This window comes from Hippoglossus hippoglossus, chromosome 5, assembly GCF_009819705.1.
Source record: "Hippoglossus hippoglossus isolate fHipHip1 chromosome 5, fHipHip1.pri, whole genome shotgun sequence".
NCBI lineage: Eukaryota > Metazoa > Chordata > Actinopteri > Pleuronectiformes > Pleuronectidae > Hippoglossus > Hippoglossus hippoglossus.
In genome coordinates, this window is record NC_047155.1 from 4,123,659 (window position 1) to 4,150,931 (window position 27,273).

Sequence of the window (27,273 nt, forward strand, 5' to 3'; positions counted from 1 at the left end):
AGCTCGGGGCCGTGGTACAAGTCCTGCACCAGCCACCAGAGGTTTATGCGGCACTTCCTCAGACACAGCTGTTCCTCTGGGAAGAGGCAGAAGGCCTGAACCATCCCTGATACCAAGAAGTGGTCTGCAGCTGCCAAGACCTCCACCACATTATCCTCTGTCACGGGAACAGAGTGGGTGTAGGCGTAATTGATGATAAGGTGCATCATCTCGGGGATAATGTGCATCTGCTCCTCGGAGATCGCGCATGTGCCAGTGAAGAGTGTGTTGTGGGATCAGGAGTTATCAGGGTCAACAGGGTTATAGAAAGTCCACTTATTTAACACAGTTGCAACTTTTGGACCAAACAGGAAATCGGTGCCTGCACTGAATTCTACGATTTAATTATATTGTTAATCATTTGACACAAGCATGAATTTCACACTTATTTAAAGCTGCCTGAACAAATGATCTGGAGCCGTTTTCACAGCAACAAGTCAGTGAATCCAGACGTCAGGCTGCAGGTCTGTTCACAGCTCGATCACGATAAAGGCTTTTCAACGTAAATCTAAAATATGCCCATCACAGTGTCCCGGAGCTGATCGTGACCGATTTAAGAAAATACTCGTTTTGTCCGACCAGGAGTCTGAAAGGCAAAGGTTTTACTCAACATCAGTTTACTTTCATTAAAGACAAAGATATCTGGATGGGAATATTGCTTTAAAGATGATTCATCTATCTGATTAATGGACTGATTGTTTCAAATTACTTTCTCTGTAGGAGGGACAGGCAAAATATATGTTATTATAAATACATTGTATTCAAGGTATTTTGTGATGAAGTTTATTGACTGCAAGCATTTGTACTAACCTTTGGCCACAAGAGGGCGACCTACAGACGTTGTAGTAGTGCAGTCCTAAGAAGAGGGGATGGACAGAAACATTTTGACAATATATATTCTCTCTCCTTTTTAGGGGTGAGAATCACGCTCACAAAAACAAAACGAAAAATCCCATTGAGCCTTTGTGCAACTTTTGACTGTTTTATAGAAATGTTTTCATGTATTTGTCTGATGATTTGTCACCGACTCAGATTTTCTGAAAGGACAATAAATCAACGCGCTAGAGTCAAGAACTGGCCCCATGCTGACATCTGATTGGCCCTTGAAGTGCTCCTGTCCTGTCAGTAGTCTTTTAAAAATACTAATCACTGACTATTTTTTATTTGACTATTTTATTGCTTATTTTATTCTCTTGTTTATGTCTTAGGTCATGTCTGGAAACAGCTTTAGACTGAATCAGGAACAGTGCGTGGATGTTGGACATGTAATTCCCCCGTCTGTGTAAATTGTGGCCCCTTCATGGCCCCTGACATAGAGAAATCCTCGATCCGCCACTGTAGAGCACGCACACGCACACGCACACACACGCACACTTTCTCTCTCTCTCTCTCTCTCTCTCTCTCTCTCTCTCTCACACACACCTCCTCTCCTCCTCCTCCTCCTCTCAGAGTTGCTCAGACTTGAGTGAGGAATGGCGGCTCCTCGCACTTTCTTCATCTCTCTCTCCGGCTTCTTTCTGCTCTTATATGTTCCTGGTGGATCTACGACCTCGGGCATCAGGAACCCGAACCAGGAGAAATGTGGCTTCAAGGTAGAAAACTCTAAACTTTACTTCCATCGTGTAGATGTAACGACACGAAGCCTAAAGCTGATCCTGCGTCGAGCGTCTCAAGTCTCCAAAAACCCCTCCAGGTTCCTGCTGCTCGGTGGCTTTCTGCTGGTTTCACTTCAGTTTTACTGGAGATAAACTGGTGTGTGAAGGTTGGGTTTAGTTTAATCTTCAATTTGTTAGTTCAATCTTAACTTCGCTGTGTTAAGCGTCACTCTCGATACCTTACTTACCTGCGCGGAGCTGGAGCTCACGTTTTACGCACGGACCGGACTCCAATTAAAAAAGTTATAATTTCTAAGTTTGCAGACGTTTGAAAAGCAACTTTTAATCATAATCAGTTATACAGGATTTATATCCAATAAAACCTCACCTTTTAGAAACCATTACCTGGCTTGTGAACAGACAGTTAAAAAGTAAACCACAAACTAAACCTGACGAACATTTGAATGATATGTATCAGATCTATGCAGATTTTTTAAAGATGACTTCCAAAGCTCAGTGATTGTGTTTTTGTTGTCTTTGGAAACATCACAATGATATAAACTGACATATAATGATTCAAGGAGAGATAAATGGCAATAAATACACTAAGAAATATGATATAATATATATATTTATGTACAATTACAATAACAAAATTCAAGTGGCCCAAAGAGAACCAGAAAATCAATGGTTAAAAATACACAGATTCCACTTCATGCCATGTTAATTTTGAGAGGTGAATTACAGTTTGTTAATGAGATGATCTGCATTGTGTGTGTAGATAAAAACAGGAATATATCTATAGAAATATGTCAAAAGATATCTCACAAATTCTAAAGTAAATGAAAACAAATTGCTGGATCTTCCTTCTGATCCGGATTGGCTCAAAGAAGTTCATGGCTTCTCCCCTGACCCGTATCACGTCAATCCACCAAGTTGTATGGAAATCTGTTCTGTACTTTTTGCGTAATCTTGCTTAAAAAACCAATCCACAAACAAACAGGCCGAGGTGAAGCCTCCTTGCCGGAGGTAACGATCTGACCCGCCACCTCCACATTGTTCTGTGTCCGAACCTCACAGCAGCTTTTGTTCCTGAACATGAATGAAGCAGCTTTTGATCTGTGCTGCACTTTGAAGAGGCTTCGGAACACGCAGCTTCTCAATCTCCACAAAAAACGTTCTCATGGGCTGTGCTGTGTTTAATCCCTGGTGGTTCCTGGGTCCACATCCCAGCTTCAGACCAGACGACGGAATGCTTGTTGTTTGTGCAGTTTTGCATCCATGTTGTCTCGTCATTGATACAAATGGAGTTTGAGAACGATTTCTGTGATGTCCCCAACGATCAGAGTGTGTTTCCACAAGAGACTGTGATGGAGGCTGGAGTTTCTGCTTCTCAGAGTTTGAAAATACTGAAACAATTAATCAATACTCAAATGAATCTGTTGGTCAATTAATGGTCAAAATAATGACAAAGACAAACCTTTGGAGATTGGTGTGTGCGTGTGCGTGTGCGCGTGTGTGTGTGTGTGTCTGTGTGTGACAGATGTGTTTACAAAGTGTGTGATGTGATTTTTCTTTTTCATGTTTGAGTCATGGAAAGTAGAATGATCTGATCGTGTGTGTGAGTGAGTGAGAGCGCACACTCTCTACAGGTTTTAATTTTCCTGTGTTGATAGATGACTCCTACCTGCCTTTGAGTGTGTGTGTGTGTGCGTGTGTGTTTGTGTGTTATCCTAGTTTCCTCTCCCTGGCTTTGAAGTGTTTTCTACAGGAAGCTTCACACTGTTTACTCTGAAGAAACATTCCTTCCTGCGACCCTCCCCTTCCACCACCCCCCTACCACACACACACACACCCACACACACACACACACACACACACACACACACACACACACACACACACACACACACACACCTCCCCCTCTCTCTCCCTGCTTCCCCTCTCTTTTCAGAAACACACACTTCAAAGGCTGCTTGACGGGGGTGCGAGGACTTGCTATTCTACAGGTGTGAAGTTATTAGAGCTGTGTGCGTGTGTGCGTGTGTGTGTGTCACATAAATGCTTTGCCAGTTTCCCATGTGTGCGTCGTGTTTGAAAGGTCGGGTCAGGTATGTTCAACTGAGATAATTAGTTAATTACCTGGTTAGTACATTGACTATTTGGATCGGCAATTAATCAATTAAGTCTTTTGTTGTAAACATTCTTTGTCTCGAGGAAGATTAAACTGTCGCCTCTGTTATAACAGGGATCGGGATCAATAAAGTGTCGTTCTATCTATTGTGGTTTTTGTCAGGGCGGCACAGTGGTTCACAGGTTAGCAAGAACGTCCTTGGTTCAAATCCCGGTTGGGCCGTGGCTTTGACTTTAAATTCTCCATAGGTGTGAATGGTTGTCTCTAAAATGTTGGTCTGATATGCCGGTGACACATGTCGCCTCTCGCACCATGTCAGCTGGGATCGGCTGACACTGGCTGGATGGTATCATTAATAATGAGGAAGCCTCTGGCAGCTCAGTTGGAGATGTGTGGTGTGTGTTCTGTCAGAAGCAGCATTGAGATGTTGCCTCAGGCGGGGATGAGGATCGGGCTTCAGAGGTCTGGTAACCTCACTTCCTTCCAACTCAACACTCCCAGAGTTCTTTCATTTTCAAACATGGATCTTCGGATCAAACCGATGCTGCACTGGAGTCACTTGATCACTTTATCAGACTTCACAGAGTTCCCTCTGGAGCCACTACGGGCTTTTTCCACTCCTCCACACACAGTTCTCTTCCACCTTCGTGTGTAAAACCTGTGGAATTCCCCTTCAAGTGTCCAAATGGACAAACAATCAGGTTTCTTCAGATTCACTGAAGCACTTAAAGGAAACTTTCTTCTTCACTGGATGTTTCAGGCGGAGGCAGGAGGCCAGACTGATGATTGAGATGCTTCATATAAACTCCTTCTCTCTCTCTCTCTCTCTCTCTGGTGCAACACATCTGTTGAAGTCATCACATCTGTCTCAGCGGAGGAAGACGCACCAGGAAATCATTCAGCTTCCTCCTCTCTCTGTTCCGCTCTCTATTCTTCATCCTTCTTTCTCTCTCCCCCTCCCCTCGCTTTTCAACGCAGGTTTCCACTGTGTAACCATGTCACGTATCCCATCATCCTCTGGGGCTCCGATGTGTTTTTGGCATCAGGAGGCCTCAGAGGGCGTCACGGCTGGGTGGGCGTCCGATGCGAAACACGTGTGGTTTTCTGGTTTTCTGGTGACTGAATCAGGCGAAGGATGAAGGATGAAGGGTCGATGCTTGACCTTCACCTCCTCCAAAGAAAACGACATATTTCTTTATCCTCTCTGGTTTTTCTTGGGACTGAGATTCTCGGCTCAGCGCCAAAAATAAGGAGACTGATTTTCCCATTAATGGACAGACTGAGAATGTGTAAGGCAGAGTACTTGGAGACGTACAGAAGATTTAATACTTAACGAAAAACTCGAAGGACTCCCCAGAAGAGAAGCTAATATGTATTGGTCGCCCCCCCCTGGTGGCTGGCTGGAGTATAGGTCACAAATCCAGCCTTGACCGAACTAAACAGTCAAATTGCATGTTTTAAAAATGCGGTAAAACGTTGACAGCTGAGCCTGACTCGTGTGAATACAGCGTCTCCACTACTGCGTTGAACTCTGGCTACAAATGACGTCACCAGTGCAAGATGGCAGCACCCATGACCGGGATATTTTGGCTTCATGTCTGTACAGTGGGAGGAAGTGGATACGAGTCGTCCATCCGTATCCACAGTCTTATTCAGGCGGTGACACATTCAAAGACATCAAAGAAGCCTGACACTTCCTGTAATTTGCATATTCAGTTCTGAACGGGTTGGTATTTATGTCACGTTGCACAAAACTGGTGTGTGTGTGTGTGTGTGTGTGCGTGTGTGCGTGTGTGCGTGCGTGCGTGCGTGCGTGCGTGCGTGCGTGCGCGCGCGCGTGTGTGTGTGTGTGAGAGAGAGTATGATATGTTGACGCTCCTACGTGTTGCGGCACATCCAGCTGAACAGTCAAATACTAAAAATTGGCTTCAAATATGTGGTGAGATTGAGAAACTCAGCTCCTGATTTAATTCACACTTTTGCTAGATTATTATTTTATTCAGACAAAGCTCCTGAACATCTGCTCAGATTCAGAAAGATGTATTTGTCTAAGTAAGGTATTCAAAGTATAGTATTAAATCAGCTTTTAGTCTATTTATTTGCAATGTTTATTATTTTCTTCAGATGAAAAACAAGATACAGAACCATTTGAATGAATGTATTTTTGTCCTATAACCTCATTTATAAATTGTGCAAGCAATATAGCCATGATTTAAAAAAGAAAAGATAAAAAAATGAAACCAGTTAAATGAGATACCAGAATATAAGATAATACATCATGAACAAGATTAAATCAGAGCATAACTAAAGAAGAACTATTTCTTTTCCACTCTTGTTGCTTCGTTTATTCTTTAAAAAGCAGATTTGTGAAACATGGTTTTACATGGTGTTTATTAGGATTCATGATTGGAAGTTGGAGTTAGACCCTAAGTTTCTCACTGCGTCATATCTTTACTCTAAGCTTGGCTAAGCCGATGCTCGGTGCTGGATGAAGGGGAGCGGGTTGCATTCTTGCGGCTCGTCCGGGCAGTCGCACTCTCTTCAGTTTGTGTCTACAGGTCCGAGACCCGCGCACTCTGCACATGTTCAGTGTTGTCAGGCGCCTGATGTCAGGTTCTGTCTTTTCAGAGGAAGTCACAGTTTGTCCTCGTCCTCTCTCGGTGAAGAGGAGGAGAAGAGAGTCTTTTAAAAGACAAACTGTCACAGCAGGAGTGGGGTGGCTCTTCCTGGGTGAGGAGTAGGAGGAGGAGGAGGAGGAGGTGGAGGAGGAGTTGGGATGAAGAGGAGTGGTGTGGGGGGTCATTCAGGAGCAGTCATGCACGAGGAGGAAGCTGCAGGTTTTGTTCCTGTGGTGGGAAATCTCTGGTTGGCTGCTCCCAAACACGCATATACACACACACACACACACACACACACACACACACACACACACACACACACACACACACACACACACACACACACACACACACACTGTTATATTTTTTTATTTCTTCAACCATGATTTTCTTTAATATCATTATGTTTGTTTTAATATAACAGGAAACTATAATGTTTGAGGGGAGAAAGGTTTGCACTGAATTTGAGACTTTGTCTTTTTCTATATTTCAACTCTCATTGACAAAGCGAACCACGCTTGACTGAATTATCCAGAGAATCATTGTGAAGAACTGGTGTAAACACTGGAAATCTCATATCCGCTGTTGGACGGATGGTCCTCTCAGGCTCACATGTTGAAAAGCTCTTCTCTGTGTTTCATCACTGTGTCTGTTTTTACCATCAGCGTCTGATGATTTATGGATCTGTAATACACAGGGACGAAGCTTACCTCGATTTCCTGTCCACACTGGAACCCCAAAACAGTAAAAAGAAGACTACTGCTCTTCCGGTTTAATGTTTATGATTCCATTAGGCCCGAGCAGCAGTGGCAGTTGAAGCGGGCAGTTGCACAGTTTTTGACAAAGCTGTGTTTTTACTCAGTTTGGTCTCGTGTCAGCTTCTCGTCGTGTCGTTTAAATCATAATTATGAGGAAAAAACATTCATCTCAGCCTCTGACTTGAAATGTGTGGAGTTCCTGACACGGACAGTGTGAAAAGGATGATGGATATGTCAACGCTCGCACTCAAACTAAAATCCATCATAAAAGCAATAAAATGCAATCCTTTCAGCCAGTTTTTATAGGAGCTGGTTTCACTCTTGCGAATATGTAAATCCACAGAAGGAGGTAATTTAGGCTGTAACAGTGTTTGTCTGGTTTTACTTGTTCTTCCCGAGAGAAGCTCTGCTGTGTTTCTTTGTATTTATTTACTTTGTTCTTACTCTCTGACACAACTGCATGCATTGTATAACCTATATACACTGCATATACACTGTATTTGTCCCACCACAGTTTCAGAATGGTTTACCAGCATAATGGATATACAGTATATTGTTTTAGAAATTAACTAAAAACATGAAAATCTCCAGAAAATCTCCAGAAAATTGTCTTTCACATATGAAGACTGCAGTAGGAAATTGTCCTGGTTAGACACATTCACATCAACAGGAACATTTCCAGAACATTCAGGGGAGGGCTGGCGTCTGGGTCGAGGAGGCAGGAGGCAGGAGGCAGGAGGCAGGACATGACGTGGAGCACGTGTAGCACGCGGCTGCTCCGCCTCTCGCCTGAATAACGCAGCGGATTCGTTGCTTCTTGTGAACGTGCAGAAGACCTCCTGCTGCGATGTGCATGTGTGAAAGACAAACTCCGGGTAAAGTCTGCAGCCAATTCTCCGGATTCTACCCAGAGGTGAAGCCCCGAAACAGCCATAGTGTTGTACTGGCAAGTTAATGCTCCTTAAAATCACACACATACTGTGTGTGTGTGTGTGTGTGTGTGTGTGTGTGTGTGTGTGTGTGTGTGTGTGTGTGTGTGTGTGTGTGTGTGTGTGTGTGTGTGTGTGTGTGTGTGTGTGTGTGTGTGTGTGTGTGTGTGTGTGTGTAAGAGACAGGAAGACATTAGTGGAACAGAGCTGGGTTTTGAGCCCTGAGGCCTTTGCAGGAACAGGACCCTCATCAACCGAACACACACAACCACACAGTGTTGCTGTGGTCGGTTCTTTGTGTCGTTCTACTGAGTTCTCATGTTTTTAGGATAAGTTTTAGTTCAAGCCCTTTTGCCTTTTTAAAACTAAAACGATTGTGTTGCTGCAGCTCTAATGTGTGACGACCGGTCACAGCCACAGACGGGCTGCTTCTTTTCTTTAATAGAGAAAATTATAGAGAGAGATTTACACACATGCACTTCCTCTGGAGAAAATACGGAGGAACTGCGGAGTTCAGTCTGAAAGCAGCTTTAGTGACAGACGGGTACAGCAGCCAATCGTTTGGTTCAGACTGAATAGTTGTGTTAATTAGTCCTGTGAGTGCCACAGACAATTTAATTTATTGATGGCTTTTGCAACGTGAAGAGAAATTCAACTAATAAGAAAGTGTTTTTGAAACAAATGATCAACCCTAACTTTTAATAATACTTCACTCTTAGACGTTCTGTAGCAGAAACAATAGAAGTAGCCAAAGTTTTTAAATGTTTGTCTAAATACAAGCAACCGTTCAAGAACTTTGTCTAAAGACAATACTCTGAAACTTTCTGATGAAATAATAAGTTCAGATTATGAATCCTCGCTTCCTGACAGATGCTCATTTTGTACAGACAGAGTAATGGAGCTCATGACCCAGCTCTCGTCCTGGTTCTCCGAGCAGAACTCTTCTCATTGTTTGTAGCTCAGCTCACGAGAGTCTGTTGATTAAAGGTCAACAGTGAGTGTGTCCCATGTTCTCTGTCCCACATCTGGAACTGCTCTGTTGGCCCCAAACAAGACGAGGCAGAGGAGAAATCTGCTACATGAACCTTGAAAGCTGTAATTGAAGGAGTTCCTGTTTAATCAGATTCCTCCTTCTCCTCTTCCCTCCTTCCTTTTTTTTCGTTCTTCCTTCCCACCTTCCTTCCCTGCAGGCCCGCTGATTACGTCTCCCGTCATCCTCCCTTTTCTGGCGTACTTTCCTTCCTCCTTGCATCCTCCTCTCCCTCGCTCTTTTTCCTGTGATTTCCTCTGGCGCTGTGATTAATTACTGTTGATGTTCAGCTAACTGAGCTGCCCTGATTACTGCAGGAGCTGATTGTGTGTGTGTGTGTGCATGTGTGTGCATGTGTGTGTGTGCGTGGGGGTTTTTCCGAGGGGAATTCTGCTCTTGTCATGCTTAAACTTTTTGTGTTTTTATATTTGAAAGTCGCTTTTGATTCTTAACGTTTGTTTATAAAAAGTGAATTGAAGCACGGAGTCGAACCTGCAACATTTCTCCCGGCGTGTCTGTGGACCGTTTGACCTCCAACAGCTGCTCTTCCGTTCTTTTTTTTATTACGAATTATGAACTGTTCTTTTATTATCTTTTTTTAATTTTTTTTTATCTTCGTTTCTTTTGAGTTGTTTGATGATGTGACTCAGTTTGCTCTGGCCCCAGGGTGGGTGTCTCTGTGTGTGTCTGTGTGTGTGTGTGTGTGTGTGGGGGGGGACTATAATGATTATTACTAGTGAGAAACACCTGGCCACAGGAAGGAAGACAAGTATTTTTCTCTGTCTTTACTTTTGAGGAATTGTCAGTTGTAAAGTGTGAAGGTTTTTCTCATAGTGTCTAACGCTGTGAGATGGTGCAGGAACGGTTTCTGTTGGCACTTTGTAGGCAAATGGTTGGTAACAGCCTCCGTTCTGTTGGAATGTACAGATGTAAACTGACAACAGCATGTGTGGAGAAAAATGCTAAGCTCTCATTAGTTAGAATGACGGCACTGTACTGATGCAGCTCGGGTCCGGACACAAAGGATTCCAGCAAACAAACTGTCGTCCCAAACAAAAAGGGGAACATGGGTCAGCTATGGAAGCAGCGGCCAATCAGATGCATGCAAGAGCCCATTCCTGGTCGTTGACTTTGTAACGTGAACGACGTATTTCTACTTTTAACCTGGTGACGGTCGCAACAAACGATGCAATGATTGTCTCGTTTATTTAACAATTCGTAAATCCGTTGATGGATAAAATACAAAAACTGACTCCGGAGCTTTACAGTACATCCCTATATCATAGATACTTGTATTCCTGTTTTTCCTTTTTCAGTTTTGCGTCAATTGCGTGTTAGGAACGTCGTTTCCACGCCCACTCGCTGTGTTCACACATGGCCCCTACTGATGACTTCAGGAGATTATCCAGAGTTCAGTGCAGTTTAAGGGTTGGATCCCCAGATACTCTGGTTTTCTCCCACATTCCAAAAACATGCAGGTCAAACCCAGAGCTGGGATGAGCGTCGGTCCCTGCCGACCCAGGAACATGAGGAACCTGGTCATTCAGATCTCTGCCCACAGGACTGAAACATCCCTGTGGGTGTAGATGATGTGATGAAGTCTCTGACTCCTTCGACTTCACTGTCTTTCCTTTTGTTTTTTTTAACCAACATTCTTGTCGTCGGAGAAGTTGCACCAGAGCCAGCGTTTCCCGGGGCATGGCACTTTCTTCCCAGCGCAGCCAGTCAGGAAGTCTGCTATTTTTTTGTGATTTTTAATTAGCCTCCCATTTCATGCTGCCAGCAGGACATGTGTGGTCACAGCAGCGTGTAAACCTTGAAGGGTCAAAGGTCGGCAGCCGAGACAAAAATATATAATTAATAGGGACAGGACAGACGTGTGTGTGTGTGTTTCTGTCTTTCTAAGGACATTTCCCTCTGTCCTCACTTCTTCAAAGGGCTGTTTGATGCTTTACTTCTGGTTTATGGTCGATGCAAGTGTTCGTTTTAAGGGCCGGGGGACATATTATGTCAATGAAGGTCTTCACAAGGATATAATTACAAACGTATGTGTGTGGATGGGTTGTTGGGGTACATTGGCTGCTAACAAGCATGGCACACCTTCTGTAACACACACACACACAGTAGGGGGTCTGTCTGATTGATTTCAGGTGTGTGCGTGTGGTTGTTGTGTGTGACCACAGTCTGACACCTCTGTAACAACTTTGTGTGCGTGTGTGTGTGTGTGTGTGTGTGTGTGTGTGTGTGTGTGTGTGTGTGTGTGTGTGTGTGTGTGTGTGTGTGTGTGTGTGTGTGTGTGTGTGTGTGTGTGTGTGTGTGTGTTGCACGTGAAAACAAGGTCAAACCTATAAAGCCGCTCTGCTGAAACAAACCTTATGAGAATCAGCGTCTTTGTCCTGGGATGCAGAGAGGGGGATTCTGGGTAACTGTAGCTCACAGGGGGTGCAGTGATGTTCACACACCTTCCGCTTATCTCAGTGCTCATCATGCGCTGCTGTATCTGCTGTCCTTTGTGTTGAATAGAGCAGCCGGGTGGAGCTTGGGAGGAGAGTTCCAGGTGTGACGCCACCCGCTGGAGCCCGGTGTCGCGTTACAGTCAAAGTACCGAAGCAGCAGGATCTAAAAGTGACATTTTCAAGTTACTGCTTTTATTACATGCGTCCATTTGTTGGGACCATAGACCGTAAATAAAGATGGACAACGCGTCTCCACCCTCGTCCCTCTTTCCAAGAATGAAGCCAAAACATCCTGGATACGAGCGCCGCCATCTTGCGCTGGTGACGTCATTTGGAACCTGAGTCAGTTTCACTGCAGCAAGTTTATCAGAAACATCACTTCAATCGATGTGATTAAAACACAGAGCCCACATAGTGTTTGAACAATGTTAGGTCTCTGATTAAACTAACAAACATCAAGTTCTGTTCTTAATGTCATGTGATCTTCTCTCCCTCAGGTGCAGTCGGGTGCAGACGGAAGTCGCAGGTTGGCCGTCACCTTCAGAGCTGAGAGTGAGTTTCAACAGTTTCTGTGGTTTACGTTGAGCTTTCAGGAGCTGGAATCCAGCCGCCCTTTGGTATTAAATCATATGATCATACTGTTTCTAAATTGAACTTATCTTCAGTGTTGTTGGGAATTGTGAGTCAATCCCTGTTCATGTCCAAAATTTAGTTGGTACAGCGTCGGGACATTTTCATTGCTACTATCTGATCAGACCCCCAAATACCCAGGATGGAAATCCTCATCACACCCTGCACCTCCTCCTCCTCCTCCTCCTCCTCCTCCTCCTCCTCCACCACCACCTTCCTCCTCTTTTGTTCCTTTTTTCTGTAAAAGTCAAGTTCCTGAGCCGTGGCCGATCCCTCCCTCCTGCCTTTGTCCGTGACCATGAGCGAGAAGCACGTTCCTGTGTGTGTGTGTGTGTGTGTGTGTGTGTGTGTGTGTGTGTGTGTGTGTGTGTGTGTGTGTGTGTGTGTGTGTGTGTGTGTGTGTGTGTGTGTGTGTGTGTGTGTGTGTGTGTGTGTGTGTGTGTGTGTGTGTGTGTGTGTGTGTGTGTGTGTGTGTCCCAGTTTTCAAGCAGTCCTCATATTAAACTATATAAATAGTTTTAGTCCTACAAGCGGACCTATTTTTTAAATCAGGAAACACTAAACCAATAAAACTTCATAATAATCAACAGCTTCTTTTGTTTAACATGAATATTACGTCCATGAATGTGTTGGTTATAATTTCATCCACCAAACATTTGCCAGTTAATTCTCCAGCTAGTTGTTCATTTAGTCTCTGAAATGTGAAAAATGCAAACCCCCTGAATATCAAGGGTCGTGTCTCCTGTCTTTTCTGACCAGAGGCGCTCACATGTCTGTCATGTTTTATCAGTGAAGAAGTTTTCACGCTGCAGAGCCAGAAAACAATATTTCTTTGGTAACTTTGATTGGAAAAATGACAGAATGAATCAATTAAGAATTAATTGTTGCAGCGTTTAATGAAAATCTCGTCCTCAACGAGTCTTAATGCTAAGACAAGATAAACATGTTGTTTTCATATTTACAGATATGAGCGAGGGTTTGATCTTTGCATCGATCACTTTGAAGGAAAGCAAATCATTTAATTTCCAAAAATGTGAAACTGCTCCTTTTAGATAAAAATAAAAAACAGCGGCCATGACTCCCTTTCTCTCCTAAAGTGATTCATTTTCATTGAATCTGATCTTAATACATATTATGTCACCGATGATGTGGAGGTCAGGGGTCAGAAGGTCATGTGACTGAAACGATGATGGATCCTCTTTAAGAGGAAATAGAAACAGTTTTTAGACCCACAAGGTTTAAGCCAAAGTAAAGCACGGAGGTGTTTTAGCATGACAATCGGAATCAGGCTCATTGTGTGTGTGTACTGAGGTGTGTGTGTGTGTGTGTGTGTGTGTGTGTGTGTGTGTGTGTGTGTGTGTGTGTGTGTGTGTGTGTGTGTGTGTGTGTGTGTGTGTGTGTGTGTGTGTGTGTTGAGGGTGTGACACACCTCACTGCCTCCTTTCCTGTGAACCTCCAGCTGGAGGAGGATGAGAGGATGAAGGAGGAGGAGCCTCCGAGTTTCCTTCTTCTGACTCTGACTCTGTTTGCAGTGATGTAATGGAGAATATAAAGCAGGGCGACCTTTGACCTGCAGTTGGTCACATGTGTTGAGATCAGAAAATCTTCACCCACAAGACTGGAGACATTGAATATTTTTTATAGTCAAAAAACATCCAACGTATAGATCAAAACTATCTATTGACTGATCTTAATAACTAATATCCATTGTTGTACAGGAACTTTGAGCCACAGTGACATGTTCCCTCATTACCATCAACAGACACACACTGTTGTCTATATTGCTTCAATACCAAAAACACCTAATATGTATAGAGAATATATTGATTATAGGTCGACGCAAGCTTTGCCAAAGAGGTTGTGATTACACCTCTGTCCGTTTGTTTGTTTGTTTGTTTGTTTGTTTGTTTGTCAGTCAGCCGCATTACGCAAAAACTACCAAACAGATTTTCACCCAACTTGTTGAACAGATGGGACACGGACCACGACAGAACCTGTGAAATTCTGACATATTTAGGGGACTTCTATATTTCTATGAAGCTGTTTTCTGATATCTGATAGGAAAAACTCCAGAGAATGTCCCAAGAAACTGACTCGGACATTCACGTTCCCACGTACAGCTCCTGTTCGAGTTTGGTGCTTGTCTGAAACAGCAATTTGGTGCAGCTGAATTGAATTTAAGGGGACTGTTGGGCCTTGGCTGACATATAGAGTTTAGAGTCAGATCCAGGCCGTGTATAATGTCAACTGTGTCTCATTACTGAATAAGAGACGAGTTGCCAAGTTTGCATTCATTCATTTGTTCTCACAGAAAAGTGATGCCAGCAAAAAGCAGCAGAGTTGCATTGTTAGATTTTTGACACAGAAGAGAAGAAGCTTTACTTTGTCTTCAACTCTCGGGAGCTTTGGAGAAGAGGGAGAGGAAGAGGAGAAAGAGGAGGAAGAAGGTTGTGTGAAAGCTCCAACCTCCTTTTTTGCTTCTTTAAATGGAAGGAGATGGTTCTCTCCTCTTCATCCAGCTGTGAACTTCTCCTCTTATCTCCTCTTTCATCCTCCTCTTCCTCCTCTCATTTGTCTTACAAAGAAACTCTGAGGTCAAAGAGGATTGAAGGAGGAAGAGGAGTAACAATTAAGCTGCGACCTTTCCTTCCTCCTTACATCCTATAGAGGAGCTTTATGATGGACGAGGAGGAGGAAGAGGAGCGACCAGCCGTGACCTTCTCCTTGAGCCCTGAACATGACCCCGCTTTGAGGAGGACGATGAGGCCAGAGGAAAAGGAGCATTGACCTTGTGTATCCCATGCCCTTTTAACCTGCATCCTTTTTTAAGCTCCCCTCCTCTGTCCGCGTCCTCCTCCTCTTCCTCCGCTTCAGTCTTCTCCGTCAATATGTGGCAGTAGGAAGGAGGAGCAGTCAGTCGTGTCTGAGCTCACGCCCCTTTTCCTTTCTGCGTCCTAAGTCCATCTTTTCTCCTCTGCTCCCTCCCGGTTCATGGCTGGCTGCTCTTCTTCGTCCTCCTCTTCCTCCGCCTTCCAACTTTCACAAGAGAAATGTCAGGAACAGGAGGAGGAGGTGTCAGAGTACACATGGTGAAGGTGTGTTTTTTTTTTAAGTGTGCAGATGACTCCTGAGTGTACTGTTTAATCAGAGGTGTCCTGTTCTCAACATGTGACTTCAGCTGTTCTCACATATGTCACATGTCCTTATATTTGTCTTTATCTCTTCAATGCTGAACTTTTTTTCTTCTCAGTCAGAATTATATTTACCAAAAAGAAGAGATTAAATCCTATTCTCTATTTTTTGCTGATAATTTCTTTGATAAATCATTTAGTCAATGAACTAAAAAATGTCCAAGCTGAAAGGTTATGTTGTCACATGTCTTGTTTTTGTTTGATTTAAAGTCCTAAAACCGCAAAATAACCAAATATCCTGTTTACAATCATATAAAATTAAAGAAAGGGAGAAATTCTTCTCTTTTTTTTTATGGTTGAGAAATGACTGAAATTACTAATCAGTTATCGTTTTATCAGAAAACACCTTGAGATTAAATGTAAAATGAACTTTCACTACTCAAGTTTTGGTGCTGCATCGAAGAACAAACCATTGAACCACAGCGAATGATGCAGAGATTAAGAATAAATCAAAAGGGAGTTGTTATAATTGTTTAGACGACTTTAAAAATCATCTGTGTCCCAGCTCAGAAACGTCTAATGGGCTCAGACGTTTCTGCGCCTCTGACAGAACAAAACTGAGGAGGTTGTCGAGTCCAAATTGTAAAACAGAAAAAGTTCGTAGTTTGTCTCCCGAGCTCCGAGGTTTTCTCAAACGAATCCAATATGAGCGTCTCAACACAAACATGTTGACACAATGAGAGAAATGAACAGAAAGATGCTGATGGCAACACGTGTAGATCAGTTTTAAAGTGTTGAAATATATATAATGGTACTTTGTCATATGCACTGTAGTTAATCTCTCTTTCTCCGTCTCTCGCCCTGCAGACTGTTCAATAAACTACCCGCTGGGGAAACATGTCATCCACGAGGTCGCCAACGTCTCCTTCAGCCACCTGTCCTGTGACGATCAGGCCGCTGTGGTGGTCCACTGGTCTCCAAGTCCATTAGGTAACTGTCGCCCTGTCTGCGTACCTGTCTGTCGCCCTGTCTGTCGCCCTGTCTGTCGCCCTGTCTGTCGCCCTGTCGCACTCTGTGTCCGTCGTCAATCTGCTCACAAGGTTCTTCAGAGAGAAAGTTTTAGGGAGGGAAGAGGAAAAGTGAGGGAGGAGGAACGGGAAAGTAAAACCTTCAAAGTGCTCAAATCTGTAAGATTAGCCTGCTGTGTGTGTGTGTGTGTGTGTGTGTGTGTGTGTGTGTGTGTGTGTGTGTGTGTGTGTGTGTGTGTGTGTGTGTGTGTGTGTGTGTGTGTGTGTGTGTGTGTGTGTGTGTGTGTGCGCGTGCGTGTGTGTGTCCCTTTGATCAGCCTGAGAAAGAGAGAGGATCACATCACACACAACAATACCCCGATTTGACCGTGAAGGAATGTGTGTTGGTGCATGTGCTCGGTGTAAGGTGAACCTCCCTCGCTCTCTCTCGCTGTGACAATACAGCCTGTTGTTTTCTCACTGACACAGAAATGTTCCAGGAAATGTTCCAGGTCTCGTGTGAACAGCTTCGGCTCAGTGTCACTGCTGGAAGTTTAAAAACAAACTGGGGAAAGTTTTTATTTTACAAAATGGTTTCATAGCTGGTCGTAGATATCGTCTATGATAACCAGACGTCTGTTCAAGATGTTCAACTCACTTCTTAAAAACTTTCAAAAACAAGTTTCATTGTACAGCTCATAAACCCCACCTCCTCCATTAGTGGATGGGACATTGACTAAACTAAGAAGTCAAAGTATCAGGGATATTTGGGCTTCATGTCTGGATAGTGGAAGGAAGTGAAGAAGCGTCATCCATCTTCATTTACAGTCTATTATTGATCAAGTGTTGTCCCTGATCTGTAAATACAGCAAATACTTTATTTATACAGAACGTCTCTAGTCTTATCGTCCACAGAGCTCAACATTTACATGTTCAACCTTCTTCAACCTTCTTTAACATGAAGATGTGCTGCTTGTCATGGTTTTATATGACTATCTGCACTTTTATGTGACGGGGAATCGCTAGGACCTTGTGATTTATCCTCTGGAACACCAGATGTCACAGCAGTCCATCCAAAGGTTGTTAAGATGTTTTAGCTCAGTAAAAAGTTTTCTGTGCTTTTGAACTTTAGTGTGTATCGAAGTGGAGGATCTGCACTTCTTCACCTGTGGCTCATAAAGACTTTTAAATCAGGGCCGGAAGATTAAGATCTCAGCACTGAAGAGAAGGGAGGGAACAAATAAAGAACCAGAGCAGCAACCTGGCGTCACTGCAGCTGCTGTTAACATGCAAAAACATCCGAGAGGGAGAGGGAGGGAGAGAGAGAGAGAGAGGGAGGGAGAGAGAGAGAGAGGGAGAGAGAGAGGGAGCGGGAGAGAGAGAGAGAGAGAGAGAGAGAGAGGGAGAGGGAGGGAGGGAGGGAGCAGAATAACAGGTTTTTCTGTCTTGAGGCAGATTCCTGAATACACTCTCTCTCTCGCTCTTTTTCTTTCTCTCTCTGTCTCTCTCTCTCTCTCTCTCGCTTTCTTTCTCTCTCTCTCTCTTTCTTCCTCTCTCTCTCTCTCTTTTTCTCTCTCTCTCTCGCTTTCTTTCTCTCTCTCTCTCTCTCTCTCTCTCTTTCTCTCTCTCTCTCTCTCTCTTCCTCAATCCCCCCCCTCTCTCCCTCTGTCCCTCTCTCTCTTTCTCTCTCTCTCTTCAACTATCTGTATACCCCTAATAGAAAAAACATGTCCTGTGGATACAAAGGTGTAATTACAAGACAGACGTGTCTTTGAGGATCAGAGAGGATGAGGGTGGGGGAGGCGAGGAGGAGAAGAGGAGACAAAGGAAAGAAATAGTTGACACGAGGTGAGGAAAGGAAATGAGAGGTGACGAGGAGTAAAGGAGGAAAGGGAGCGAGGAGAGGGGAAGAAATTGATGATAGGAAGGGAATTACATAAGAAGAGGAGACGAGGAGAGGTAGTTTAGTGAGGAGGGAAGGAAAGGAAAGAAAGATATGAGATAGGAAGAGGAAAGGGAACAAGGGCAGGAAAAGAGGAAAGAAAAATGAAGGTGAGTTGGAAAAGAAAGTGAACAAAAAGAGGGGAGGGAAAGGAGAAAGGAAGGAAAGGAAGCAAGGAAGATCACAAGCAGGCAGAGGGTGCATTGGGTGAGGACAGGAAAAAATAAGTGATTTCGTAAAGTAGATAAATGGAGGAGATAAGGAATCGAGGAAAGAGCCTGTGGACGCTGGAAGTCGGTCAGCGTCTTTGTTTTGTAGTTCCAGCCCCTTGCCAGTGGAGGGTGCTGCAGGCCCCCCCGTGTCCCTGTGTCGGAGGCTGAACTTTCTGTCTCTGTCTCTTCAGGGATCGAACACATTAAAGGCTTCAGAGTTTATCTGGAGGACAAGAATCCAGAAGGGAAACAGTGTCAACATCTCATCCTCAAAGATCCACGACAACTCAACTTCTCTCACAAGAGCACGGTGAGAAAAAACACCCAATTTCTCAGAGAATGATTCACGGATGAAATAAATCCGACTTCTAATTCCTTTCTGTTTGGCACTTTATTAAGACAAGTACAATATAGATAAAGCTTGTTGTCTCGTTTACTGATCATTTATTTTATCCCCCCCCCCCCCTCCCCCAGAAGCTGAGCAGTCAGCCGTTCAGCGGTTTGACGTTCGACACCGACTACATGGTTCGCGTTGTTCCTTTCCCAACTCTGATGAACGAGAGTTTCTTCCCTCCATCCTTCCTCAGGACCAATTGTGAGTTCAGCCCCGCCCCCAGATCCTGACGAGATCGATTCCTTTGCAGATTCATTGATTTATCACGTGATAATCACAGACCGACAGTTAGAGAGAATTGAAATATACAAAAAAAATAATGGCCCAGATTATGTCAAGCTTAGTTTAGCTTTGTGCACATACTGGTAGCATCAATAATATGATAGTCTAATCAGCGTTCACTGACTGGTCACTAACTCACAAGATAAGCTAAACTTATTTATCTCTGTTAACTTATATCTATGACGACTGTTTCTGTTTGTGTGTCACAGCGTGTGAAGTCCTCCTGGGATCAGACAACTTAGTTTGCAAACCATGTAAGTTCCTCGGTGTCGTCCTGACAACCAGAGCCACATGCAGACAGAGGAAGTGCCGGTTTTCATTTTGTGTTAATCGGAGGTTGACGTTTGTTTCTGCTCGTGTGTGCAGTCTGGAAGCCGAAGACCCTGAACGTGTCTCAGCTGGGCGCCAACCTGCACGTGGCGTTCGACCAGGCTCCGCCCTCCTTCGGCTTCCACTTCTACTACCTGTACTACAAACTGAGGCACGACGGACCTTTCAAACTGCAGCGCTGCAAACCGGTGAGGCCACGTTTACGCTTGGACACTTGCTTTGTTGTCACTCCCCGTTGAGTTTCCCGGAGTCTAAGTGCTCTGTTAACTCTGTGCAGGACGTGAACCAGCTCAGAACTACATGTATCGTCCAGAACGTCACTCCAGGAACCTACACTGTAGAGGTCAGTGAACGCAGCACAGCACGGAGCAGCTTGATCGTGAGACTGATCACGATGTGTCTGTTCATACACCGATTTATTTCCTCTGTTCCTCCCTCTCATTTGGTTTTTTTCTTCTCCTGTCAGCTGAGAGACGACGGTAACACGACCAGGAGACAGACGCAGTACTATGTCAGCCAGGGTGAGACACAGACGTTACACAAAATGTTTACGTTCTCACATGCAGCCACTTTGAATAACTTTAAGAAAACATCCGGAGTTCAGTGAATGTCTGAAAGCAGAATATGCTTCTGCGTGTTCGCTTTCCTACTTTTGCTTTAAACAACTGAATTCTATTGTCTCATGCCGGGTGTTTGTGTTTCGTCCTCCAGTCCACTCCCCCTGGGCGGGGCCTATCCGTGCCATGGCCATCACGGTGCCTCTGGTCTTAATGTCCGCCTTCGCCACCCTCTTCACCGTCATGTGTCGCAAGAAACAGCAGGGTGAGAAAAGGGTTAGGGTGTCGGTTATATATACACTCAATTATCTTTTGATTATTGTCTTTTCTGTTATTGATTGCTCTGATATGCATTAGTCTCTGAATCTGAATTGGTTTTAATTGATTTTTAACATCCTGTGGTGATTGGCATAATGGATTGATTGAAAGACGGAAATTATTATTTTCCCTATTTTCTGACATCGTATTGACCAAATGATTCATCAGTGAAATAATATACAGATTAATAGATAATGAACATTCTTTGTTACAGTCTTAATTTTATTTGTTTAATTCACTGACGCTGCGTTATTTGAACATGTTTACAGACCTAACAGTGCTCTGATCAATCCGTCTTATCGTTTCATCTTCTTCCGTCAGAAAACATCTACAGCCAGCTGGACGAGGAGAGCAGCGAGTCGTCCAATCAGAGCGCAGCGTTGAACCCGGAGCGGCCGTGGCCTCGACCCAAAGTCTTCATCTGTTACTCCAACAGAGACTGTCCCAAACACACCAGCGTCATCCAGAGCTTCGCCTACTTCCTGCAGGACTTCTGCAACTGTGAGGTGAGACAGCGAAGCTCAACACCGACACCCGACTGTGTGAGGACGAGGGAAACTAACGTAAGAATAGTTCCCAGTCTGACTGTTGGTGGCTCACCTGTGTTCAGGTTGTGTTGGACCTGTGGGAACATCTGGAGATGTGTAAAGAGGGTCAGATGTCGTGGCTCAGCCGCCAGCTGGACGACGCCAACTTCATCATCACCGTCTGCTCCAGAGGCCTCCGGTACGCCACTCTGCGGTTTCTGTCCTCACTTCTGATGTTCACACCGTGAAGCCGCGGCCACTAGATGGTGCTGGATTATAGATTTACTGCTTTATAATCAACATCCACAACATTCTATTCAAATGTCAATGAGACATTAGATACTCAGCAGCTATTATGTGTGATAATATTGATTTATGTTCTTTAATTATAAGATAAAGTATAAGTTTACATTTGGAGGTGTCACATCTATCGTTATTGCTTGATCACATGTCCTCAGCACCTCCCTTTGTTAAAATACCATCCTTCATTCTGTCCATCCAATGTTATCATCCCTTTTCCCTCCATCCCTTCATTCTTTCCTTGTTTTCTTGATTTGTCCCATTTCTCCCTTTCTTATTTTTATTTTAGTTAACTCTGTGTGTTCAAGAACTCAAACATCAGAGACAGTTGCTCAAATTTTCCAGGAAATGTAAAAACAAAACCTGGAAAAATTCTCATCTAGCAAGTTGTGTTGTTAACACTTCTAAAATAACTATGGACACAAATGTGTAAAATACACAAATATCTCAGGACTCTGAACTGGACAATCTCCTGCTACGTTCTTGTTTTTTTAATTTTCTGGTTATTATCTAGAGTTAATGTCTGAAAACCACTTATCCTATAGCCATTAGCCTTTAACAGAGCCCATTCCAAATATTAAAAAGGGAATGAACAGATCCACAGATCATTAACTCTTCTCCAGAATCATTGAACCCACCATCGTCCCTCTGCCCTCACACTTCTCCTTCTTTCCCTTCTACTGTTTTTGTTTGATTCTGATCAGCTCTGTTCTCTTCCTGCAGCTACTATGTGGAGAAGAAGAGTCGCAGAGGGAAGACGCCCGTCAGTCGCCGTAGCAACAGTAGCAGCAGCGCCCCGATCTGTGGATCTGGCAGTGACCTGTTTACGGTGGGCGTGGCCATGGTCGCTGAAAAGCTGCGCATGGCGAAGCAGAGTGAAGGCGGGGGGGCGCAGGAGCTGAACCGCTACATGGCGGTCTACTTCGACTACTCGACAGAAAACGACATCCCCACCATGTTGAGTCTGGCTCCCAGGTAAATACAGACCTGTGGACAAAATAACATAATATACACATACAACTAAAATCAACTGATGGTTTTGTTTATACACATCTTTGAGATTATTCTACGCTCAGTCACCAGATGCAGTGACACTTCCTGTTTGCTGTTTCTTCAGGTTCAAGCTGATGGACCAGCTGCCTCAGCTCTTCAGTCGCCTCCACTCCAGTCAGTCCAGCCTGACCGACCGTGAGCAGCAGCCTCTCAACGTCTCCAGGAGGAACTACTTCAGGAGCAAGTCTGGACGCTCGCTCTACGTCTCCATCTGCAACATGCACCAGCACATCAGCCAGAACCCCGACTGGTTCGAGAAGCAGCTGGCTCCTGCCGCGGCCTCCTCGGCCTCCTCCGGAGTCTCTTCCAAACATTCTCCTCTCCCCACCGTGCCGGGTTCCAGTCCTCCAAAGACTCCCTGCTCCTCCTCCTCCTCGCCGCCGCCCGAGCGGAGGTTTGACTCCGGTTTGGTGCTGAATGAGGTGGCGGTGAGGACGCCGTCGCTGGAGGGCGGGAATGGAGGCCCGAAAAGGAACATGCTCCTGCTGGCTCCTGGCTCCAGTCCCAGTCTCAATCTGAGCCCCAATCCTAGTCCTAGTCCTGGTCTTTGCCCCAGTCCTGGTCTCTGTCCCAGTCCAGGTCTGCCACACTGCTCTGGTTCCCTGCTGGGACCCACTTCAAGGTAAAGAAAAGACAAATACCTCCTTTGAGCACTAAGGGTTAAGGTCTCAGGGACATATTTTGGAAGTTTTCAGTTTTTCTCAAATGAAACTTGAGGCAGTTCTCACATTTGTCTGTTCAGCAGGTTTCAGACGTAAACTCTGTATAATGTCCACAAAATAGTTTCGCGTTTTCACCGCAGTTTAGCATCACATGTGAAGAATGCAACCAGAGATTCTGCATTCACAGCAGCCCAGAGATCTGTGGAGCGTTCAGGTGATGGGTGGAGCAGCAGGCAGGACGCAACACATAACTTCATAAAGTGTTTTTGTTTACAGAACATCACCACAAAGTCCAGAATCTCATCTTGTCTTCTCTTTTTCATCCTGAGATATTCGTGTTCTTTTTGTGTTTTTCACTTTTCACACTGTTCTCACACGCAGCCCCTCCGGAACATTTCAGGAGATTATCCGGAGTTCGTTCAGTTTGAAACCTTTTGACTCCACAGCAGGAAGTACGAGACATTGTCAGTCTGACGGCTGCTGCTCTTCCTCTCCTTCAGGTCCAGCTCTGGAGTGTCTGGACTTTCACCGGAAGAATCCTCCTCCTCCTCCTCAGCTCCATCCATCCTGCAGGATGGGGTGTTTCCTGGCTCCACCCAGGCAGAAGAAGGCCACCCCACCCCTCCAGAGCTCCCCCCTCCTCGGGATTCAGGCATCTACGATTCGTCGGTCCCTTCGTCAGAGCTGTCCATTCCCCTAATGGAGGGACTGTCACATGACCAGGCCGACTCCTCCTCCGTAGCCGACAGTGAATCGTCCTCTTCGGGCCTGGGTAAGGCCGGCGGCCATGACTCTGTAGAAACTCACTACATTTAAAACATCATTAGAGCCATGTTGGCCGACTTGCACTTACAGATCATTTCACTTAATAAACAATATGTTTTTGGTTGTATCTGTGTTTTCTTTTTATTTATAGTTGTAATCACTAAATTTGATGATTTAAACTGTAAAATATCAAATGTTGGTTCTGTCCATCGGGCTCTAATACACTGTTTGTCTTCCAGGTGACGAGGAGCCGTCGGTGGTCACGTCGCTCCACTGCAGCACGGCCACAGTTTGTAAAGCGGAGCTGCACCACCACCACCACCTGGAGCACAGTGAGGGACTCGCTCCTGTGGCCTCGTTGTAGGAGGACGCCTCCCGGCCAATCACAAGAGGACCCAGCTCCGTGATGTCGGGACAAAAGAAAACTGTGTTGGTCTCAGACTTGAACCCTTTCACATAAGTGCTGTCATCTGATCGTCATGGAAACAAAAACTGGAATAGTTTAAAGGCCATTTGGAGTTTCTCCTGTTCTTTCATCATAGGAAACTGTCACATTATAAACCACTTGGTTTCTAGAACATTAGTCTGTGGTAACTATGTCAACGCTACCCTGGCAACCATGGTAACCAGTGAGTTGTTTTTTTTAAACTAGTCCTTGGGTATTATGGTAACCACTGCAATCTGCAACACTGGACCATGGTAACCACTGCATGTAGAAGATGAGTCCACAGCCTCTTTGGTGAGCAGCTTGTTCTTCACCATTGGCTCCAGAGTTCTACAACATCATCGCGCCACAACACTGACATCGATGGTTACTATGACGATTCCAGAACACCGTGATAACAGAGGTACATTTTCAGCCCCAGCGCTCGGTCGCTCTGCCTGGAGGAACCTCACAGGACCTCGTCGAGTGAACCCGCTCAGACCAAAGACTCAGCGCTGTCTCTACACCGGCAGATTGACACCTGACTCATGAGTCGATGTTGCTGAAAGTTTGTCCGGGCACTTTCTGATGCAGAAACTCAACCGTGGAGATGTTCCGTGGTAACAACATCCCTCAGGATCGAAGCATCTCCTGAGATCTGGAACGGCAGCTCCACAACTTTGCTATGGGGGGGGGAACCACATATTCTCCAGTGAATGCTGTCATATGTAATGTACCTTTTTATTTTAGTGTGGTCAATAATAGTTACAGAGTGGAATTCAGTTTGCAATAGAACATTTTATCAATAATCATATTATGAATACTGAGTTTTTCCTCTAATATGTTTTAACAGCAATATTTTTTTTAATGTTTTAAATGTCGGCTCAGTGTTTGATGAAGCAACGTGAGGACCACTGCCCGATCACAAATCAAACTGTCAGAAGAAACTTGATCAATCAAATCTACAAAAACCTGCTAAGTTTTCTTTTCTCTGCATGTTAATTCTCAAAGTCAGATGCACCTCAAACTCCTTTTGGCAGGTGGAGCCACTCTTTCAACATTATATATTGAATACTGTGGTTACATATTGTAAAGTATTGCATTTATAGATCTATACGTCTTTAAGCTTTGTAATCGTTTTCTACTATTGTTGCAGGGACCAGACAGAACGAGGGCTTTTTAAAACTAAACCACTTTAAAAACAACATTCCTGCCAGAACGAGACAGAAATAATCTAGTTTTAAATCAAAACTTTGAGATAACACGTCATAATTTTGATTTTAAAAAGGTCAACACAGTTATTCGTCAGTATTTTTTGATTAACCATGAAGATTCTTATTTAATAATTCCTAACTTTTCATGTATTTTTTCTTCACGATGTAACTTATCATCTGTCCCATCAACACATTTCTTTCCTGATCAGCAGCTGCCGTCGTTCACTTCTCTCATCTGGAGTCAAAGTTTCATAAAGTATTTCTGTTCCCGGACACAAACTTTTCCGTTGCTGCTGAAAAACAAAGCGTCTGGTTCATCAGCAGCTCTCGTTTTATCGGAAGGGAACATTCAGCGTTTCCTACTTGTAAATATTATTTGTATTTTTTTATTATATAGTATTTTTTCTTTTCTTGGAAATGTCTTTTGTATAGTTAGACTGTTATTTCCTATTTTTCTACATTTTCTATGTACATGTACTGTTTTATAGTACCTTTTAATGTAGAGAATAAATAAATCCATCTAATAAAACCTTTTTCGTTGTTGTTCTTCAATGTCTGTTTAGAGTTTAAGAGTCTTAAGTAACCTTTGCATGTTCAGTAACTTTGCACGAAGCTAAATGTATTTGTGCACAATTAAAGCCACAAACACTCCGTCACAGTGTGTTTATAATGTTTTATGGCTCGTTATTATCTCTGGTTGGGCTCAAGCTGACAAACGAGTTTGATGAAACCCACACAGAGTCAGTGACATGAAGAGCAGCGGACAGCTCTTCAGTGTGAGAGCTGTGAAGCGTCAACTCTAAAACCAACAGGAGCCTCTAGAACTCACACAGCTGCACAGACAGACCCAGCAGCAGCCGGCCTTCACAATAAAAGCACGGAACCCCTTCACACGTGGGCCACTTGACCATGGCTTCAATTGTTGGATGTTTTCATTTTCAGTTAATTCGCCAATTAGATGATGTTTAATTGTTCAGCTTGCAGTGGAGTGGGAGCTGAACCTGCCAACATGTGAAAGGGACAGATTAACACTAAACCTGATGTAATGTGTGTCAGAGAAGAACTTATTAAATACAGTGCTGATCTGGATCAGGGGGCGTTTTTTAACATGTTCAATGATTTCTCAGAATATAACTCATGGAACTTCACGGCTGATATTCAGGAGTATGTGAAATTTGATGCAGATCCAAATAAAAGCCTGGATTTGGTGTTTTTGAATGTGTTTTAATGAGGGTCTGTTGGGCCTTGTTGAGCTCAGAGTGTCCTATAAATAATTAAACCAAGAGAAATACCAGTTTGCTTATTGGTTTCAATACTCTGCTAATTTTAAAACAGATTTTTTATGATTATTAACAAACTACTATGTTCATTTGTCTGTTGGAAAACGTTTTAATGTCTTCTCCTCTTTTGCCTACAACACTTTCAATGGTTAAATCTAAGATTCACCTGATCAATGTATCTTCTCAGTGTTAATAGGCGTGAATGGATTATGGGACAATACATCTCCTGGTTACATATATGTTAAAGCATTTTCCATTTCTGTGCACAGGAGTACGACAGTCAGATTGAATGATATGTGTTACTGGGATATTGCGTCACTGTTAAAATGTTTTTATAATAATTTTATGTGTCTTGATGTCGTTTTACATGTTTTTGTGATAGTTGTGTGTCTCTGTGTTGATTTTGCATCTTTTTCAAGTATCCTGGCAGTAATTTTGCATGTTTTTCTACTCATTGTGCAACATTTTGTGTCTTTTGCATCCCTGTATGTATTTGAATAGTTTTTTTTACGTCTCCTTCTAGTCTTTTTACATCTCTTTAAAGTGATTTTGAAAACCAGATGTGCCCGTGGCTCTTATTGTGAAGGCTCGCCTGGAAGACAGATGTGTAGTTGTGTGTGTAACTTCACGTTGAGGAGGACTCAGTGAATCTCAGTCTGTTGTTCAGCTGAGCCCGCGACCGGAAC

General features: G+C 43.9%; 2 protein-coding genes across 4 annotated transcripts in view; both read left to right on the forward strand.

Moving 5' to 3' along the window:
• Positions 1-1,476: 1,476 nt before the first annotated feature.
• il17rd (interleukin 17 receptor D) lies at positions 1,477-24,452 on the forward strand. The gene is made up of 16 exons (XM_034584444.1): positions 1,477-1,631; positions 12,057-12,111; positions 16,188-16,310; positions 18,673-18,791; positions 18,956-19,076; positions 19,367-19,411; positions 19,524-19,675; positions 19,765-19,830; positions 19,954-20,008; positions 20,199-20,309; positions 20,684-20,868; positions 20,973-21,088; positions 21,913-22,164; positions 22,307-22,864; positions 23,405-23,676; positions 23,909-24,452. Exons 1-16 carry the CDS (start codon positions 1,512-1,514, stop codon positions 24,031-24,033), a joined length of 2,475 nt encoding a protein of 824 aa, XP_034440335.1. The 5' UTR covers positions 1,477-1,511; the 3' UTR covers positions 24,034-24,452.
• Positions 24,453-27,258: 2,806 nt separating this feature from the next.
• Positions 27,259-27,273, forward strand: part of arhgef3 (Rho guanine nucleotide exchange factor (GEF) 3) — a 22,053-nt gene continuing 22,038 nt past the window's right edge. For all 3 annotated transcript variants that reach the window (XR_004613765.1, XM_034584447.1, XM_034584446.1), the window contains exon 1: positions 27,259-27,273. This exon is cut by the window's right edge and continues 201 nt beyond it. The gene's annotated coding sequence lies outside the window, so the exon portion shown is untranslated.

What these genes read in the sequence shown, in the direction of transcription:
- il17rd (XM_034584444.1), top strand. Translation starts at nt 1,512, where the DNA reads ATGGCGGCTCCTCGCACTTTCTTCATCTCTCTCTCCGGCTTCTTTCTG. An exon ending in CAGGAACCTACACTGTAGAG is followed by an intron (nt 19,831 to 19,953) that starts GTCAGTGAACGC and finishes TTCTCCTGTCAG; the next exon opens with CTGAGAGACGACGGTAACAC. An exon ending in GCAGTACTATGTCAGCCAGG is followed by an intron (nt 20,009 to 20,198) that starts GTGAGACACAGA and finishes TTCGTCCTCCAG; the next exon opens with TCCACTCCCCCTGGGCGGGG.